Source organism: Panthera uncia, unplaced genomic scaffold (assembly GCF_023721935.1).
Source record: "Panthera uncia isolate 11264 unplaced genomic scaffold, Puncia_PCG_1.0 HiC_scaffold_203, whole genome shotgun sequence".
Classification (NCBI taxonomy): Eukaryota; Metazoa; Chordata; class Mammalia; order Carnivora; family Felidae; genus Panthera; species Panthera uncia.
Window position 1 is genome coordinate 9,751 of NW_026058723.1, and position 17,958 is coordinate 27,708.

General features: G+C 51.7%; 1 protein-coding gene across 1 annotated transcript in view; it reads right to left on the reverse strand.

Moving 5' to 3' along the window:
* Positions 1-398: 398 nt before the first annotated feature.
* LOC125917571 (autism susceptibility gene 2 protein) overlaps positions 399-17,958 on the reverse strand; it is a gene marked incomplete at its 5' end in the record, with an annotated part of 29,424 nt that continues 11,864 nt past the window's right edge. Inside the window, 7 exons of the mRNA XM_049623740.1 lie at positions 399-3,606; positions 5,935-6,157; positions 7,297-7,380; positions 8,252-8,329; positions 11,277-11,418; positions 15,543-15,614; positions 17,306-17,335. Coding sequence (XP_049479697.1) covers positions 2,358-3,606; positions 5,935-6,157; positions 7,297-7,380; positions 8,252-8,329; positions 11,277-11,418; positions 15,543-15,614; positions 17,306-17,335 — 1,878 coding nt within the window. The remainder of the gene's footprint in view (positions 3,607-5,934; positions 6,158-7,296; positions 7,381-8,251; positions 8,330-11,276; positions 11,419-15,542; positions 15,615-17,305; positions 17,336-17,958) is intronic.

Below are 17,958 nucleotides of genomic sequence, written 5' to 3' on the forward strand. Positions count from 1 at the left end.
GATCTGTCACCGATGCAGAGAAAGCGAATGCGGAGGGGCTCTGAGGCGGGCCCCAGACGCGAGGTGGCACAGCGGCCACCTCGGCCCGTGCGTACATCCCCCGCAAGATCCGGAAGTACCTTCCCGTGACTTAACGGCTCGTTTCGACCATGCCAAAAAATGAAAGCAAAAAAAGAACGTAAGATCCACAACTGACGGTGTGGGGTGCAAACGTTTACAGAAACTAACCGGCCGGGTCACTAACTGCGTTAGGGAGGGCGACCGGCTGCCGTAGGTCAGCCTCGCGTCCTCACTCGGGCTGGGTTCAAGGTGTTTCTTTTCCAAGAGCCCGGTCTTGCACGTAAGGCTTCTTCCCTAAGGTAACGATGGCCATTCTCACACAAACAAGCAGCTGGAAGCTTGGTTCACATTTTTTAATAACATGGCACAGTTTACATTACACAAGAAGGCTCCGCCGATGAGAACATGCTGAAAACTCAGTCGGTTTTCACGCGTCTTTTCACAGAGGGTCTAGAAAGGACTTTATTACATACAGGGTAAACAGCAAAAAGGTCTGTATAGAACAATCTCTTTACAATACCGAGAGCTACCACTATAGTTCCAGTGTATATATTCCTTGGGGTTTTTTTTCTTTTTTTCTTTTTAGTTGTTGTCTTTAAAAAAAAAAAAAAACACTACACAACATCTGGAGTTCACAAAATCTGAAGCTCACAACTAAACCTTCAGTTTACTACTAAAATAGATCTCTCTGCTTATTAGAAACAATGGTCTGTAGTTAACTTTTTTTTTCTTTTTTGCAAAAACAGGATAACAACATCAGATAGCACTTTAATATACTAGAAGGACCCAATGGAACTAATTTTATTTCATACATATATTTTACAGTCCAGTAGACAAGATATATTGTATTTCTCTGCTAGTAAAGTCATATTCTCTCCAAATATGTAGACAAGAGGCTTAATGTATTATAAAAGTATGAAGACACATTAAGGTTGGTGCAAAATTAAAAACACACGCACACACAGAACTTTGTCTCTGCCACTGCTCACCCTCTGTAACTCTCCATGGCTCCCCAAGGTCGACCTGCCGGCTCTTTCCCAGACTTTATTACCAACTGGAACACAGCGAGTCACATTAGGAAACGTGCACCTTAAACCCATCAGTTATTGAAAACAGTGAAAACATATCCATCATCTGAGAAAACGTGAAGCTTTCTTTCAGGATGTGTTTGGATGTAATCGAATCTCATTACAAACCGAGGAGGCGCGTACAGACAGGAAACAGGACACACTAAAACACGCATGGTTCCCACATGAGGTGTGTGTGAAGTCACGTGACTGATGGTGGCGACCTGTCTGTGTCCCCTGATTTTGGCGTCTGACAGCTCCCATCCTCCCTGGCACTGGGTGTTCAGGCCCTCGGCTCTCTTTCCCGGGGGCTGTGCTCCACCCCCCCCCGCCCCCCGCCCCCTCCCCCCCCCCACGGCCCGCGAGCAGTTTAACTTCGCGAGCCAAGTTTCAGCCCGGGTCCGATTTGCAAAATAGGATGTTTCTCCGTTTGGGAAAAAAAACAAGCAAGGAAAACAGAGTCCTATCACGTAAGCGCTTGTTCAGGGAAAATATGACCTTAAGTATGTTGTAAATGGATCTGAAAAGGCTCCTTTGAGTTAGGAGGGCTTTTGTGAAAAGCCCTAACATTCATTGCATAGTTGAAGGGTTTAGCTGTCTATAACAATATATGGGAACGCAGCCGTAGCCGACTGCACTCGCTGATATTAAGTTTGCAAATAGCACATTTTAAGAAGTATTAATGTATTATGTTACTTACTCTTGATCTATTTACATTTGTACAAAGTAAAGCTTTTATCTTACCCTTTGCATATATGAACCATTAGCTCACGAAGCAATGTGTTTTTGTGTTTCGTTTTTTGTTTTTGTGTGTGTGTGTTTTTACATAGCTATGTACACGGCCTTCCTTTCTCATCTGAAGGAGCTTCGCACGATGGGCTGTGTGGACCGCTGTTTGTCTCTCCCCCAGTCACCACCGCGTCGCTGTGTGTCTGTCATCTTCACTGTTTTGGCTCAAATCAAAAAGTCTTATGTGAGAAACCAAAAGAGTTAGAGACATGAGAACATAGGACTTGGCTGAAAGATCTGAAAAATTTCAACATATGATATACAAAAAAAAAACCATTTCAAAATCTGCACTGGAGCCTATACATTTTTTACAAGGGGAGGAGGCAGGGCGTGCGGCCCCGCCCCCCCCAGTCTGGTGGGCCCGCGCTGGCTCCCCGTCTCCGGTCTGGCGCCCTGTTGGTGTGCAAGGGCTTCTCTTTCCTCCCTCGCGTCCTGCCCTCCTTACCGAGCTTCGATATCCTTCAGGGTGTGGGAAGGAGGCCTCTCCCTCATCTCTGCAGACAGAGGGGTAGTCCTTCTGGGGGAGACCGGGCGGCCCCCCAGCGTGGAAATGAGCGGGGGGGGCGCGCTCAGCGCCGCCGTCGGGGGGGTCTTGTTGAGCAGTCCGTTCTGGTGCCCCGCGGTGGGGCTGATCCTGGGGTAGTGCATGCTGGGGAGCCCCGGGGTGAGGAGGCTGGGGTGTGGCAGGTGTCCGTCCAGGGAGGCGGGGTGCACGGGGTGGAGCCGTGTGTGTTCGTAGTCTTCTCTGAGCATGTGCAAGCGCTCCCGCTCTTCCAGGTGAGTCCCGCGCTCGTGCTCCCGCCGAGGGTCCACAGACAGAGGGTGGTGGTGGTGGTGGTGGTGGTGGTTGTAATCGTGAGGCTCCCTGTCCCTGAAGGAGCGATCGGCTTCATAGAGCCGCGGCGTCGAGAGACGGTGCAGAGGGTCGTTCCTTAGCAGGAAGTCCCTGCCCAGCGGGTCTCTCCGGTGAATGTCAAGTTCTCGGTAGGGATCCCTCAGAGGGTCCCGTATGGGGTCCCAGTGGAAAGAAGGGTACGGGAACCGCTCTCCACCCGGGATGGGGCTGATGCCCATGAACGGGGTCATCATGCGAGTCCTGTCCAGGCTGCTGATGCTGTTCATGGGGTGAATGCCCGTCACCCCCACCGTCATGGGCATCGAGGCCAGGGGCCCCGGGTGCACGCTGGACGAGGAGTTTGGAGGAGGTGGCTCCGAAGACCGGTGGGTCTGCGGGGCCTCCGGAGGCAGGTCGTGGTCTTCCTTGCGCTCCTCCTTCACCTTGACCTCCGAGCTCTTCTTGGGGTTCTCGTAGGCCGGCTCGCTCTTGCGCTGCTCGGCCTCGCGGCTCGAGGTGCTGTTGGGCCTGGCGCTCTCCACCACGGGGGTCCGCACGTAGGGTGACGGCACCCGGGCCAGCTGCTTGGCCTCTTCGCCCGCGGCTCGCCCCTCGTGGCCGTGGCCGTCCTTCTCCGGCAGGTGGCCCTCCTTGGCCTTGTGCTCGTCGGCGGTCAGGTCCTTGCGGGATTCCGAGTGGTCTCTCTCCCTCTCTTTGGATTTGTCTTTCTCGCGAGCCTCAGTGTTCAAATGACCCCTGATCTGTTCAGCGGAGCTACGGTTATGTCCCAGGGTGCTCACTGGGAGGATAGGTGCTGGTGAAGGGTGGCTGGAGTGTCTTTTCTCAACGCTTTCCCTGCGGAAGAAAAGAGGGACACAGAGAAGCAGATGAAGTGGGCTTGCCGGCCTGGGGAGGGGCTGCCAATGAAATGGTGGTGGGAGAGAGGCTCGGGTCTGGCTCCCGTGGTCACTGAGGCAGCCGGATGTGCCCTTCGCGTGGCAAAACCAGCCACCCTGACCTTACTCACCTAGACTTTCACGGAAGCTTTCTGGGGACAAGGCACTGGCGCTGGGGTGGGTGGGGGTGGGGGGCAGGTGGGAGAGTCTGAGGGGGAAACAATTCTCTCTGCATGTGAGATTCACGTGCCTCCGTCAAGGCCACAGACGAAGCGCTTTCGGAGGGTGGAAATGGACCAACGTGGCCAACAGTGATGTGGCAACACAGCCTGCCTGTCTGGATTCCTAGGGTCACTGAGTGGTAAGAAGAAAGTTCTAAGAGCCCAAATGCAAAGACGATCTTTGCGATAACAGAGCCAGAGGGAGGAAGGGTGCAAGGGGCTTCGATCTCCCGGCATCAGGACGAGGGACCTGCGTCACAGTCAAGGGCACAGATGCAGAGTGATCTCCGGGGCACAGCATGTGAGGGGGCTTTGAAGGGAGACCATGATGTCAGGGCTTGGGGGTCCCAAATAGCACTTACACCTTAGGAAGGGCAAGAAAGCCCGAGTCTGAGAAGATGGGAGGGAAGCTGGGAGACAGAGTGGGGTCCCCAGGCCTCGGGGGACAAATGGAGAACAATCTTAAGAGCCCCTGTGAATGGAAGTGTGGAACAAGAACTTGGGGGACCCGTTTGGGATGAGGGACTTAAGAGCACAGGGCAGAAAATTCAGAGCAACAGAAGGACAACAGAGGCCGACTTGGGAGACGTAAGACGGGCCCGGGTGTGTCGTGGGGACAGCCCCGAGACGGGACGTGGCCAAGGGGAGGAGCAAGATGCCTCGCCGGCCCGGTAGCAGCAAGGCTCCCAGGCGAGGGTAGTCTGCAGTGAGAGAATTAAGGAGGGTTCCCCTGCGGATCTGGTGTCTATAGCCAGCATGCAAGGCTAAGAAGAGGAAGAGAAGCGTCTAAAAGGTGAAGGACAAAGAAGAGTGTGCTTTACTAAGTTTCCTGACTTAAGTCCAAAAGGCCGTTTGACTCCACCAAGAAAAATGTGGAAAGGTTTGCTGTCGCATGGTCTTCTGTGCCCTGACAGGCTACCCAAAGCTCCGGGTGCCGGGTGTGCCCGCCTCTCTTTGGCAGTTGACAGCTGAAAGCTGAACGCCATAAACGGTCCTTCCGCTGGGTAAGAGATTTTTAACATACTGTCTTGAAGGAAAAATGGATTCTTTTCTAAGAAAGAAATCAGTTAGAAGGATGACCTCCGAGGAACGCATACTAATCGGACACATTCAGAGTCCGTAAAGTTGAATTCTTTTCAATCACTAGTGAGCACGCGCGCGCGTGCACACACATACACACACACACACACACCCCACACACAGTAAAGAAAACTGGAAGATTTGGCTATTTGAGGCTTAAGTACCAAAAGCAGAGCGTTACTAGGTATTTTCTGTCAAGCATATCTTGATTTGCTTTCCCCTGATTTTTCAGGTCATTGAAAATGAAAGTCTCCTACAGAAAGAAATCAGAAAGGGATGACATTCTTCAGAGAAAATGCTCTGAGACGTCTTCCTCTTTAAGGCCGTTTCTTTTTCGGGCATGGGTTACCAAGCACAGAGATAAAAAAAAAAAAAAAAAAAGGTTAGTCAGGTTAATTATCCACTGGCAAAACAAAACCCACACCAGAAATGCTTGCCGGCACTCCTCTACGTGTAGGTTTGCAAAATTTTATTAGTCATCTGTGAGCCCAGGGTTTGAGTTTGAACGAAATTTGAGAAAAATGTGACGAGACAATGCAAACGTGACTTTCTAAAAGCAAACAAAAAGAAAGAGAGAGAGGTGGGGGGGAGGGAGGGAGACAGAGAAAAAAACCTATGGATGATTGAATGGACTGCACGAACTTGAAAGCAGATATGGTATTGATTCATGCCGTGTGTGTTTGGTCCAAAGCTCCAACTCACTGTCTTTGAGAGCGAGATTTATATTTGGGACTTCGGAGGCTCTAAGTGTGCATCTGTGTCTGAGTCGGGACGCTCTCGCTGTGCTGCGGTTTCATCCTACGGTCGCGGTGCACTACGGGGCCGAGGGGGTGCGCTCGGGGACTTGGGGGCCGGCCTCGGGCGGAGCGAGGAGCTGAGGCCACGGGGCCAGCTGGAGCACGAGGCTGGGACGGGGAGGGTGGACGGCTGCCCTTGGCACGCAGCGGGCTTCCCCATCGGGGCTCGAGAACAGTTTCTTTCCGTACCTTTCTTTGTCATCTTTACTAACAGATGAGTCTCGTTTATCTACGTCTCTATCTCTGTCATGAGCTGCAGCGGACGCACTACGCTCCAGCTCGCCTGGCTTCAGCCAGGGCGGAGGGGTCGGGAACGACGGAGGCGTTCGGTGCAGCCGGTTCCAGGGCTCGTGAGGGCTGCTAAAGTTCTGCACACTGGGGCCATCCTTGTGGCCGAACATTGAGTTGGGTGCTGAAATGGTGAAGTGGAGAACAAAAAGGTTTAAGAGAAATTATATAATCTGCCGTAATGAAGGTACTTACCAAAAAACTTTTAACAGCACTCAGAGTTAAAATGAATACATATTATGGGGAGCTGGAAAAGGAAAGGAGATTAACAGATTCATTAGAGGAGCGCTCGTCCTACGCTGGAGGGGTAGCTCGCAGCTTTTGTTCTTAAACCAAAGGCGAGGGGGGCGGGAGGGGGAGCTTTAAAAAGGAAAGGGGCCAGATGGGTGTCAAGAGCGCCCCATCAAACACGTCTGGTGCATGCAGAAACCCCGAGCGTGGTGCACTCTCGCGGGGGTGACTTGGGAGGAACAACGCTCGGCACGGAGGCACGGTCAAGCCGAGCCGCTACCCACAGCCCCTCAAATGGGACCGCCGCTGCTCCCGCAGCGGTAGCAGGCGGAAACAGGTGACGTCACAGCCCGGGCAGGGCCTTGACCTAAGCAGACGCGGAAGGTCTCCGCGCCGGACAGAGTCGGGAGGGCGAGCTTAGAGTTGCACTTGGGGCCTCCGGGGCCAGGAGAACATGATCTGTGGATGGCACGAAAGAAAACGTGTGGCGTGTTCAGTGGCTAGAGAATTCAGTGACTCAAAAACGAGCAGGTGCCACAACTCTTCCCCTTCTAGATACTTTTTTAGAAAACGACATGGCCCTCCCAGACGAGGGACTATGACGCGTTGCCAGCTAGCTAGCCTCAGCCTGGTACTGTTTTCCCGCTATTTCCCGTCAAGTTCTCTCAGTGCCATAATGCCAGAGGCCAGGTGAGTGCAAAATTCCCCCCTGCAATGGGACTGTAGCTAAAGTCATGGATAGTAGGGATGGAATATGGAGGAGACTGAGCTTAAGCAATGTTTTGGGAGTTCAGTCAGTGGCGTCACTGATGCCCAGGAGGACATAGTCACGATGGGTCACCCTTGAGACGTTGCTTTCGACGTAAATGCACCCTCGCCCCTAACTCCGCTGCTGAGCCCTGCCTTTGCGGTGATGTAAGCCAATGTGTTTCCCAAGAGGATCGTTTCCTTTTCGCTAGAAAGGTCTTGAGCCATAGACAGATCAGAGGAGACAGAGTCCAGGGCGGATTTTAAAAAGTTAGAGGTACTCACTAACTGAAGGATTTCCAAGTCCCCCGAAGGCATTGCCACCAACCGCTGCGAGGCCAGTGAACGTAGACGGACGGTTAAAAGGCTCTGCAAACACATGGGGAGGAAGGAAAAGGTTGGACTGGACTGAGTGAGGAGCACGAAGAGCTTCCAGGCAGGTGGGAAAGAGATGTGGGAGCCCCGCCCTCTCTCTACTCAGACCCGACGTGTCCCTCCCGCTGCTACCAGGTTGTGCAAAAGGTTTTCGGTGCGCTCGGATTTGGGCACTGGATTAGCAAAATATTTACGAGAGCTGTCTTTCCAGAACTGTGCCTTTCGCCCCATTCCTCTTGCCGGGTGGGGACTACCACTCAAGCCCAGCAGTGTCTTAAGACGCCCTCCTGCCCTGTAAGTTCTAACAGAACAAGTAAATGACATCTTAAAATGAGTCTCTCAGTGACGAAGCGCCGAAGTCGTGTGTATTATACACGCTGTCGCTGCACTGCGTATACACCGTTGCCTGCACCTGCTTGTCACATCCGCAGAAAATATCAAATAAATCAAGGCCGCAAAGAAAGCGTACGCCTTTGCGAGGGAGACCTACTCACGGTGACAGGAGAAGGGATTATAACATAGCAGGTAATGTCTCCTCACCACATCATCTTGCCCCGCTGGGCGGGAAGCGGCCATCGTAAACGTGGATTCCCGGAGGTGGCCGGGCACGTGCCCACTGTGCCATCGGTCCCTTCGGGCGGGACGGCTACGGAGCACTCAGCTACTGCTTTAAGGAGGTGGCGGCAGGGGTGCCGAGACACCCCGAGGATGGACAGCAGGTGCTGAAACTTGTTCCCAAGGGCCCTCATCGCCCCACGTAGTCAGGGAGGTGTCTAGGACCATGGCCGACTTGCCCGGAAGCACAGCAGAAAACAAAGGTTTTCTGAGACACGCGCGTCATTTCCCATCACCGCGGGCAACTCACCCAGGTGAGCGGCAGGGTTAAGGAAGTTGCTGTGATGAGGCGGTGGCCCGAAAGGGGTCCCGGTTGGGTGTGCAGCACCTAGAAAGTCAGACATGGCGGGGTCAGGCTTCGCGGAACGCCGGTTCCTACCATGCGGCCGGCTCCTCACTGCGTCAGGGCCCCGGGAGAACACTCGGGAGGAAACGCGTTCACGGAAGGGCACCCCGGCCACACACCGGGAGACGACAGGGTCTTGTTAGGGAGCAGAAAACCCAGCCGTGCCCTTTCTCCGGGCGGGGCTGGCCACCCCCAAATCGGGGCGTTACTTTTTCAAGATGCGGACACGCAGCCCGAGAGGCGTGGGGACATAGGCGCAAGGGTAGGGGCGAGGGGGGTGATCCTGTAACCAAGGGAGTTTGAAGAAACGCCCAGTCACAAAGTGCTAAGCGAGGTTCTTCACTGAAGGACTTCTCAGAGCCGTTCGCGTGTTCCTGGGCTCGTTTTCTGAAAGGGGAGCTTTTGGCCACGGGATACTTTCTTCCCGGAGCATGTTGGGGGGGCAGGTCTTTCACTCTGAGGAACACTGAGCCTGAAACCACGTTTTACGATCCTTGGGAGCGGCTGTCGCGCAGCGGTGGGTCCGGGCCATGGTGCCTTGCCCCACGGAACCCCTCTCCCGAGGCACGTGTTAGCTGTCAGGAAGGGCGTTACAAGGCCTGGCCCTACGGAACCCGGGATCGTGCGTTGCACCAGGTGACGGGACGTGAGCGCCTTCAGGCAGCTGTCCGGCTTCGGTGCCAGGAAAAGCTCCTTTGGTCCGTGGTTGTGCACACCAGTAATCTGCCCGCCAGGGACCTTAGTGCTAGTTCAGCCGTCTCCTTTCCTTCGGTTTCCCCCTCAGAATGTATTTCTTCAAGATGCCACAGCCTCCTTTTCCTGGAGGAAGCGGGGGAAGGCAAGAGGGAGAGGACAGACACAGGGTGTGCGCACAGGAGGCAGGGGAGGCCCACATTCCTAAAGGCTGAGGGCATCCCGGCTCTCGGGGCGGCAGGCCCGGCTTCAGAGAAGAGACCGGCCGGGCTCACCGGAGGGAGCGTCCTAAGCTTATTTCAGGCATCAGTGCCCAACAGCAAGCTGAAAGTGGCTGCATTTAACACGTGCGTGTGTGAATTAGACACCGCGGCTCAAAGTTTCACCAAATTATCATTCGGGGGCAAAATCCAGTGATGCTCATACTGAGAAAAGATGGCCTCCCGGAACGAATGTATACACAGGGCCTCCATGAAGAGACTTTTCGCTTCTCCACAATCTCTTGCATTTTGTCTAAGTTCCTACAAACGACTATAAATTCCCTCAGGAAGACAGATCAAATGGAGGAGTGCTGTCCCTCCCGAAACCCTATGAACTCAGTTGATGCTCTGGGTCGCTGCTCCCTGGACTGCAAGGTCTTCGTGGGGCCTCGGGTGTGGAGGAAGCCATGGAACCCGGGAGGACGTCTGTCACGGTCACGGACTCGGAGACTTGGAAGGCACCTGAGGAGTCATCCGTTCAGTCCTGGATGGTGACTTATCCTCCACCCAGGCAATGCAAAAATGATACTCCATTTCTACCAAGCGAACACGGTCCAGAATATTCATTAGGTGTTAACAGTGTTGCCAGCTAAATAAAAATGTGGCCGCACACTGCCTGTGTAGTACAAGCTAATTAATGCTTCGATGAAGATTGGGAGCTTTGCTCAGCCCAGGGCCCCCAGGGGTGCCTTGCAGTTCCAGAATTATTAAAGCAAAAGAAGCCAATTCATCCACTTGGCTCAAACGGAAGCCAGGGAGAAATCTCTCTATTTCTCTCCAAAAATCGCTCTTAGTGTAGCTCTGTCTCAGAGCCTAGGTGCCATGGTAACAAAGCTTTCAAATATGTCCCTAGACAGAACTCACAGAGCAAAACCTGAGACCTTAGCAAATTCCATCTACCCTCAAGGGTGACTCACTTGCTTTGGCAACAAGGCCCATTATAATGATGATTTCTTGCAGTGGGGGAGTCTCTCTCTTTCTGAATGGAAGAGCCTTAGGTCAACCCAAAATGAGTCTTGGATAAAAGCCTGGGAAGGCAGCAGGCAGGATGGATGTGAAACTTGTTCCCTCAGGACCAGGAACGGGCAGCCCCGTGAATATTTATGTCCAGAAGAATAAATTCTACTTAGCACAGTGGGTATGAAGTTATGAAGCTCGTCACCAGATTGAGCGCAGCGTCGCCATTTACAAGTATTAGTGAGCGGAGCTCTGTGTGGCAAAATGGCTTTCCAAGGCCTGGATGGTAAGGCTCCTCTGAGGAGGAGGGCTGTTCTCGTTTCCTGATGCGCCTTACGGCTGTGTGTCTGCTGCCTTTTGTCTGTATGTCCTTGGAGCAGAAACGGGTCGTTCTCTGACGCAGTGACCCCCAGTTCCCACTGCCCCCACTTTGGCACACCTAGGAGGCATTCGAAGGTTAATGAACAGATCCCTCAGGTGTTTCTACCCTGTCCTGCAAGTTTTCTACCATCAAATAATGAGCCGAAGCAACATGAGGCCCCGGAGAGAAAGATGATCTTTCTTTCTCTCTGTAATGAAAGAGGGTGTATCAGTGAAGAAGGGTCCATCTCCCTAGACGTACTGGGATGTTGCCTTGCAAGCTGGCAGAAAGTGTAGTTTTTTTCTTTTTTTTTAATGTTTATTTATTTTTGAGACAGAGGCAGACAGAGCATGAACGGGGGAGGGTCAGAGAGAGAGGGAGACACAGAATCTGAAGCAGGTTCCAGGCTCCGAGCTGTCAGCCCAGAGCCCGACGCGGGGCTCGAACTCATGGACCGTGAGATCGTGACCTGAGCCGAAGTCGGACGCGTAACCGACTGAGCCACCCAGGCGTCCCAGAAACTGTAGTTTTTAAAGGGAAGGTTTGAGCGGTAGCCCAGAGCACAAACATAATTTATATAGCTACCTGCGAACAACATTCCTCTTTGAAGAGAAGAGTTCTCTTCAACAACAACTCTTTCCTCCAGCTCGGAACTCACCAGCAGCAGAGAACAAAGTTGAAGGCCGGGCCAGGTCATGGGGGTGGTGGATGGCTCCGAAGAGGCTGGGGCCTGGGGGGCGGCTCAGGAACTCGGGTTTCAATCCGAAGTCCAGCTTATGTGGGTCTGACTGCATCTGTTTCTAGGGGGAAAAGGGGGAAAAAGAAAAGATGAAACCCCAAGAGGAACAGCAGGGAAGAACGACCTCAGCGAAGAGGCAGAGATGGAAAAAGGAGACTCTGTGAATGGTGCTCTTGGGCTGCGTGCTACAGTCAGGTTCAAGTTTACAAAAGCTGGGAGAACAACAGCCCACAAAGCACCTCACCCTCGAATGCCAGAAAAGCAGGTCAACCTATGAGGGGCTAGTGGGGCCTGCGTCCGGACGGGGCCAGTGTTCCATCTGTGAGGTCATACGGCCTGAGGAATAAAACCGTTGATTCAAACTCGCCACCACTCCGAAACAGTTTATTATTCGCTGTAAAGGCCCATTTTAGCAAGTTTTTAAATGATAGTATTTCAAAGCTCATTTTATTAGGAATTCTGCATGAATAATCTGCTGTGCAAATTAATCGTTAATGACTCTATGCTGTACTCTAATAGATCACAGTACATTAGTAACGGGAAGTTATGATGAAATATTTGCATGCTACAAGCTAATTTTCAGATGCTCATTGTTACATATTAAAACAAAAACAAAAATAAACAGCAGCAAAGCAGGGGTATTCATTTAACGAACAGGGGTCTTTTTCTTGCCCCTGCCCCACAACTCCCTGAGGAAGAGATCAGCCAGTGAACCATCGAGAACTTCTCGTTTTTTGTTTTTTTGGTTTTGTTTTTGAGAGACAGCAGAGAGAGAGGGAGAGAGAATCCCATACAGGCTCCATGCTGTCAGCGCAGAGCCCAAGGTCCTTGACATAAGCTTGAACTTATGAACTGTGAGATCATGACCTGAGCCGAAACCAAGAGTCGGATGCTTAAGCGACTGAGCCACGCAGGCACCGCCAGAACTTCTCTCGCGAAGCACTTGCCATCAGCTGCCATCGCTCTGTTTCCACCCAGTTATATGTATCCACCCTCAAGCTACTCTCCTCCGTTCACCTTCCTGGAAGGCTGTAGAAACTGGCTCACCGTTTCCTCCCTTCTGCACTGTGGCGTCATTCTTCAGGCCAGTAGCGGTCTCAAATATGGGGTTTTCTTTTTTAAAGAAGATTTTTTTAATGTTTGTTTATTTTTGAGACAGAGTGCGAGCAGGGGAGGGGCAGAGAGGGAGGGAGAGAGGCAGAGAATCTGAAGCGGGCTCCAGGCTCCGAGCGTCAGCACAGAGCTGGACACGGGGCTCAAGATCATACAGTGCGAGATCATGACCTGAGCCGAAGTCGGACGGTTAACTGACGGGGCCACCCAGGCGCCCCTCAAAAATGGGGGTTTCAGAGTTGCCCCACCTTCTTAATCCTCAGCAACCTTCTCTCTGAATCTCAGGCCTCCCCTGATGAGCATTAACCCTCCCCCCCGCCCCCCCCCCCCCCGGGGTGGCTGGAGGCTCCATGCTTCCCTCCCTGTGCCCCTCCCCCTGCCCGGCCCTCCCCGCCCGCCAGGCTCCCATCCTTCACGGCCCTTCGCCGGATTCTGACCCACTCCTCCAACCTCTGCCACCCGACTGACGCTCACCGTCCATTTGGGCCTGCACCACCTCAAACTCCCTCGTGTCTGCCCTGAGCACAGCCCCGTCCCACTGTATACTGAAGTCAACAGGAGGCCTCTGGGCTAGCTTGCGTGAGAATCCGGGACGACCGAAGTACGCCCTTCCCTCACCCGCTCATCCGCTGTGCCCACTCGAGATGAAACGTCCCTGATCGCTTCCAGCCGGAAGCGGACAGCACGTTCCATCGCTTCTCATGCGTACGTGGGTATGGTCGCCGGAGAGTGCCGGGCAACCAGACAGCAGGCCGGGTGAGGGCCCTCTGAGCCTGGCACCCGAAGTAATCTGCAGGTGGTATTCGGGGAGTACTAACAGAATGAGGAAACGCCCATCACAGGCAAGGGGACAATGGCATTTCTGCACAAATCCACAGGGCAGTAATAGCCAGACCCCAAACCCGAGCTTCTAATTCACTACAAATCCTTGAAAATCTTCTGAGTGCCTCTTTTAATTTGGTTGCCAGATTATTTGGTGCTGCTAATACTGCACGGAACACAACACAGCACATTAACCACAACTTAGGTCCACGAAGCCATCCAAGCGGATGGCACCTGGGGATTACAAAGAGCTCGCTGGGAAGGGGAGATGAGCAGCCGTCTTTGTGTGCAAGATGGCTTCCTAATTGAATCGAGATAATGAAGGTTTTAGTCGCCGGGGACACCTTCACGGGGAGGAAGTTGCTAAAGTAGCACATACAACACCCTTCATCGCTTGTGACCGAAGGAGCTACGAGGAGGGTTGAGTCTCACCTACCGATCCGCTAATCGCCATCATCCAGAACAGAAAGGGAACTGGCCTGAGTGTCAAAATTTAGTCAGCGGTCGTGATCTCACGGTTCATGAGTTAAAGCCCCGCGTCGGGCTCTGTGCTGACAGCTCAGAGCCTGGAGCCTGCTTCGGATTCTGCGTCTCCCTGTGTCTCTGCCCCTCCCCTGCTTGGGGTCCCTCTCAAAATAAATGAAACAAAACAAAACAAAATATTTCTGTGACAACCAGCTCTCCCTCCTTTATTTATCAGCTTTTTTTTTTTAAGTTATTTATTTATTCAGAGACAGAGCCAGCGAGCAGGGGGCGGGGCAGAAAAAGAGGGAGGGAGGGAGGGAGAGAGATAGAGAGAGAGAGAGAGAGAGAGAGAGAGAGAGAGAGAATCCTAAGCAGGTTCTGCACTGATGCGGGGCTCGAACTCAAGAATAGCAAGGTCATGACCTGAGCTGACATCAAGCATTGGTTGTCTAACTAAGCCACCCAGGTGCTCCTATAGGCTTCTTATTCTCATGGAGGCCGTTAGCACTAAATGCTTGTTCGTGAAAAAATGGATTAACTGAAGCTTACTGGAATTGCTTGATTGGTCGTCTTCTCCCAGTTTTCTAGGCACACTTACACAGACATTAAATCTGAACTTGTCAGTTATTTCTGTTACAACTATGTCAACCAGTGACACCTTATCTGGTCTCCTGCAGAAGGCTCTTGACCCTATCACAAACCGTGAGATCATGACCTGAGCCGAAGTTGGACGCTTAGCTGACTGAGCCACCCAGGCGCCCCTCAAATATGTGGGTTTCAGAGTTGCCCCACCTTCTTAATTGTCAGCAATCTAATGGCTAGAACGTAAATGGCTGGAAAAGTGGAACGTAGTATTCATCTGTGTGACAAAAACACAGCCAAAAGAAGCAAAATAATCTGCAGGGTAACGGGCCAGAGGTGGTTCTACAGGTACTGACTGTTTTCTAACCTGTGTCACTGGTCATCAGGATGACTAATTAATGAGAGTGTTAAAAGGTCACTGCGAACCAAACACGACGTCTGAAAGAGAAATTCTTTTTTTATTTTTTTAGGTTTCTTTTTTTTTTAATGTTTGTTTATTTTTGAGAGGGAGAGAGAGAGAGCATAAGCAGGGGAGGGGCAGAGAGAGAGAGAGAGAGAGAGACACGGAATCAGAAGCAGGCTCCAGGCTCTGAGCTGTTAGCACAGAGCATGATGCGGGGTTCGAACCCACGAACCACGAGGTCATGACCTGAGCTGAAGTCAGACACTCAACCAACTGAGCCACCCAGGCGCCTCAAGAAATTCTTAACGCCACGTGTTGCTGATGGAAGCTTAGTAGCATCACATAGGGTCTAAAGGGCTCTATCAGCTTCTCAAAGTCATAAAATGAAACCAATGCCCCAATTCTTACAGAAATGCAAACTTCCATGTGTGGCTGTTCCCAGACACTCTGTTATTTTCTGTATAAACACGTGATTGCTATAATTAGATTACCACCGCCCTCCCCCCCCTTTTTGCAGGATTTAATCTAATCTGGATCAATATGATGACAAAATCCTCTAAAAGGAAAAAAAAAAAAAAACATCAGGGAGTTCTTGGTTTATTCCTATTTTATCATTTTACTGGTGGTTTCCCTAATTAATAGTAAGATTTCCTAATAGCATCTTCCTGCCAGTGGATCTTTAGAAGCTGTTTAAATGCCTCCTCCCTCCATCCGGAGATTCCCCCCCCCCCCCCCCCCCCCCCCCCCCCCTCCTGTCCCCCTGCCCCCTTCCCCCGCCAGACCAGGAAGGCAAGACTGACCTTGACTTTCTGTTGGTGGTGGTAGATTTGCCAGGCGATGTGAACATGCATAGCACACCACTTCCCTGGTTTCTGGAACAACAAAGAGCAATGTGGTCACAAGGAAGACCTTCCAGAGCACAGCATCTCCCAACTCCTTCAGAGCTTTTCAGCAGATTTTGGCTGCCGACGCTCTTTTACACGGCCCGGTTGTGCTCAGTCCCCCCTCCAAGTGCCCTCTCTTAGCGGCTGCCCAGAGCCCGGGCCTCAGGGAACCCCGGTCAGCTCTGCCCCTCCTCCCTTGGGGCCCGAGCTGGAAGCCACTGCTCAGAAAGCCACACTTGACGGGGACCTCCCCAGTTACCGAGCACAAGATGGCAAAAGCCCGAGCCCCACTCTGTGTCTCTTCTTTCTTTTCTGGTGCCAGCTGGCAGAGCGGGAGAGGGGGAAGCTGTACCTAACAAATGCGGCCATGCTACCATGCAAATCGGCTGTTCAGAAGAGCTAATTAGGGAGCGTCTGTGAATCGGTTCAAAACAAGAGAGGGTACAGAAGAACCCGCGTAGCCTCCCCCAACGCGGTTTTGTGTTAACCCTCAGAGCGGAACAAAGAAATTCACATTTTCATTGAAGCCCTGTTCCCACAAACGCTTCGCTAAGAGTCAACTACCCATTGGTGTTCTTGGGTGCCGCTCGTTCCCAAGTGAAAAGAGAAGAAACAAAGAGAGCTGGTTCCTTCCTGTGCTCTAGGCCTCTGCTGCCGTCGCGTCTGGGAGTGTATCAAGCCATGTCTCTCAGATCAGTTCATGTCTTGCTTTCCAAGCAGAGGAGTAACTGAGTGAGCTGTCTTACCACCCTGGAGGGCAGGGACCACCTCCTGCCAATCCGTTTGTAGTCTTGTTGCGTAACCTACTCATAAGCTCCCGACACGCGCTCAGTAACTACAGGCCAGATGAGAGGAAACGCTGCCCCATTCCTACATCGGCAAAGGACAGACGCTTCTGGTTTCTATATTAAGGAGCTGTTTCTGAAAGATATCCTTAAATCCAAGTCTGGGGTCAGTTCTCTTGTCATGAAATCATGGGTCATCTGAAATCACCTACGTGATGACACAGTTCTCCTTTGTTTCGCTTTGGAGAAATTGAATTATCTGATGAGAGGCGCCAGAAATGGGTTAAGTGTAGCTGGAAATCTATCCATCCATCTTCCATCCGACCATCCCCCTCCCCAGTAAGTCAGCGTTTATTCAGAGGTCATCTCTTGGCCACTCTCCAGACCACTCAAGACGTTAACAAAACTAATGCTTAGTATGTCCCTCTTCTGCACCAGAGAAATAGGTTGAATGGCTCTGAGGGTCAACATCACGTACCACAGAATGAGGCAGCCACCAGCCCAGATAAATAGATCTATCTATCTATCTATCTATCTATCTCTTCTAGGTGCAGGAGAGACAGCAGAGCTCAGTGAAATCCTAATTTCTGCCTTTAGCTGAAGACTTCCCACGTACGTTCCCACTAGTCAAGCTTTCAGCAGCCCTCCCAACAAGATACGGTGCCTCAGTTGAATGTTCTGTTTGCTTTCCCTCAATGGCCTGGCTTCCTCTGACACTCAAAGCAACACAATGTGGGCCATTTCCAATTACACTACCTGAAAAGCCCAGCCACTCTCCTCCCAACATTTTATTCCAACGTTTCTATGGCTTGTTTCCTTGTAATGGATTTGTATTTTTAACCCGCAGGGAGTCAAACAGAGGTTGCAAAACAGTTCTAGAAGAAGCTCTCTTACCCTTAACATAGGTCTGAAAGGATCTGTCAACTGTGAAGAGAAAATGACAACTCGGTTACATGCCTGTCACTCAAACAATTGCTCTAATTAACAAATTTGTAGTGCTTCATTAGGAGGGGAAATTAAAATGTTAGAATTTTACTTTTAAATGAAGCCCTTTTAGAGAATAATTAACCCATTTTCACACGATCAAAAGTGCCAAGCGTCCCTTCCCCCACTTCACAAGCCTGGGCACGTCCACGCTGACAAGCCCCCCGACCAAGTTTAATCAATAGCAATTTGCCCTCCGGCAACATGATTTGCTCACATTACACATCTGAACAGCCCTTCTAAGCACACCGCCTGGGTTCTAAGGGAGGACGGCCTCCGGACCGTAGACCTGGAAGCCTGGGTACCCAGGGGTTTCTGGGAGAGCTGTCCTCTTCCAGACGTAAGGTGGAACCAACGCACTCCGTGTGATGACCGCACACTACTTAGAGGTATTACACACTTTTGGAAGGTTCACTAAACATCGTAAAAATACTTACGTAGCTAGTTCATTTTTAACTTCTACCTAACTCTGGTCATCAGTTTCTGACTGCCCCTTAGCCAGGGAAAAAGACGATATTGTAAAAAGTCACCGTCTGTCCACATTTACTATAAAGCCAAACGTA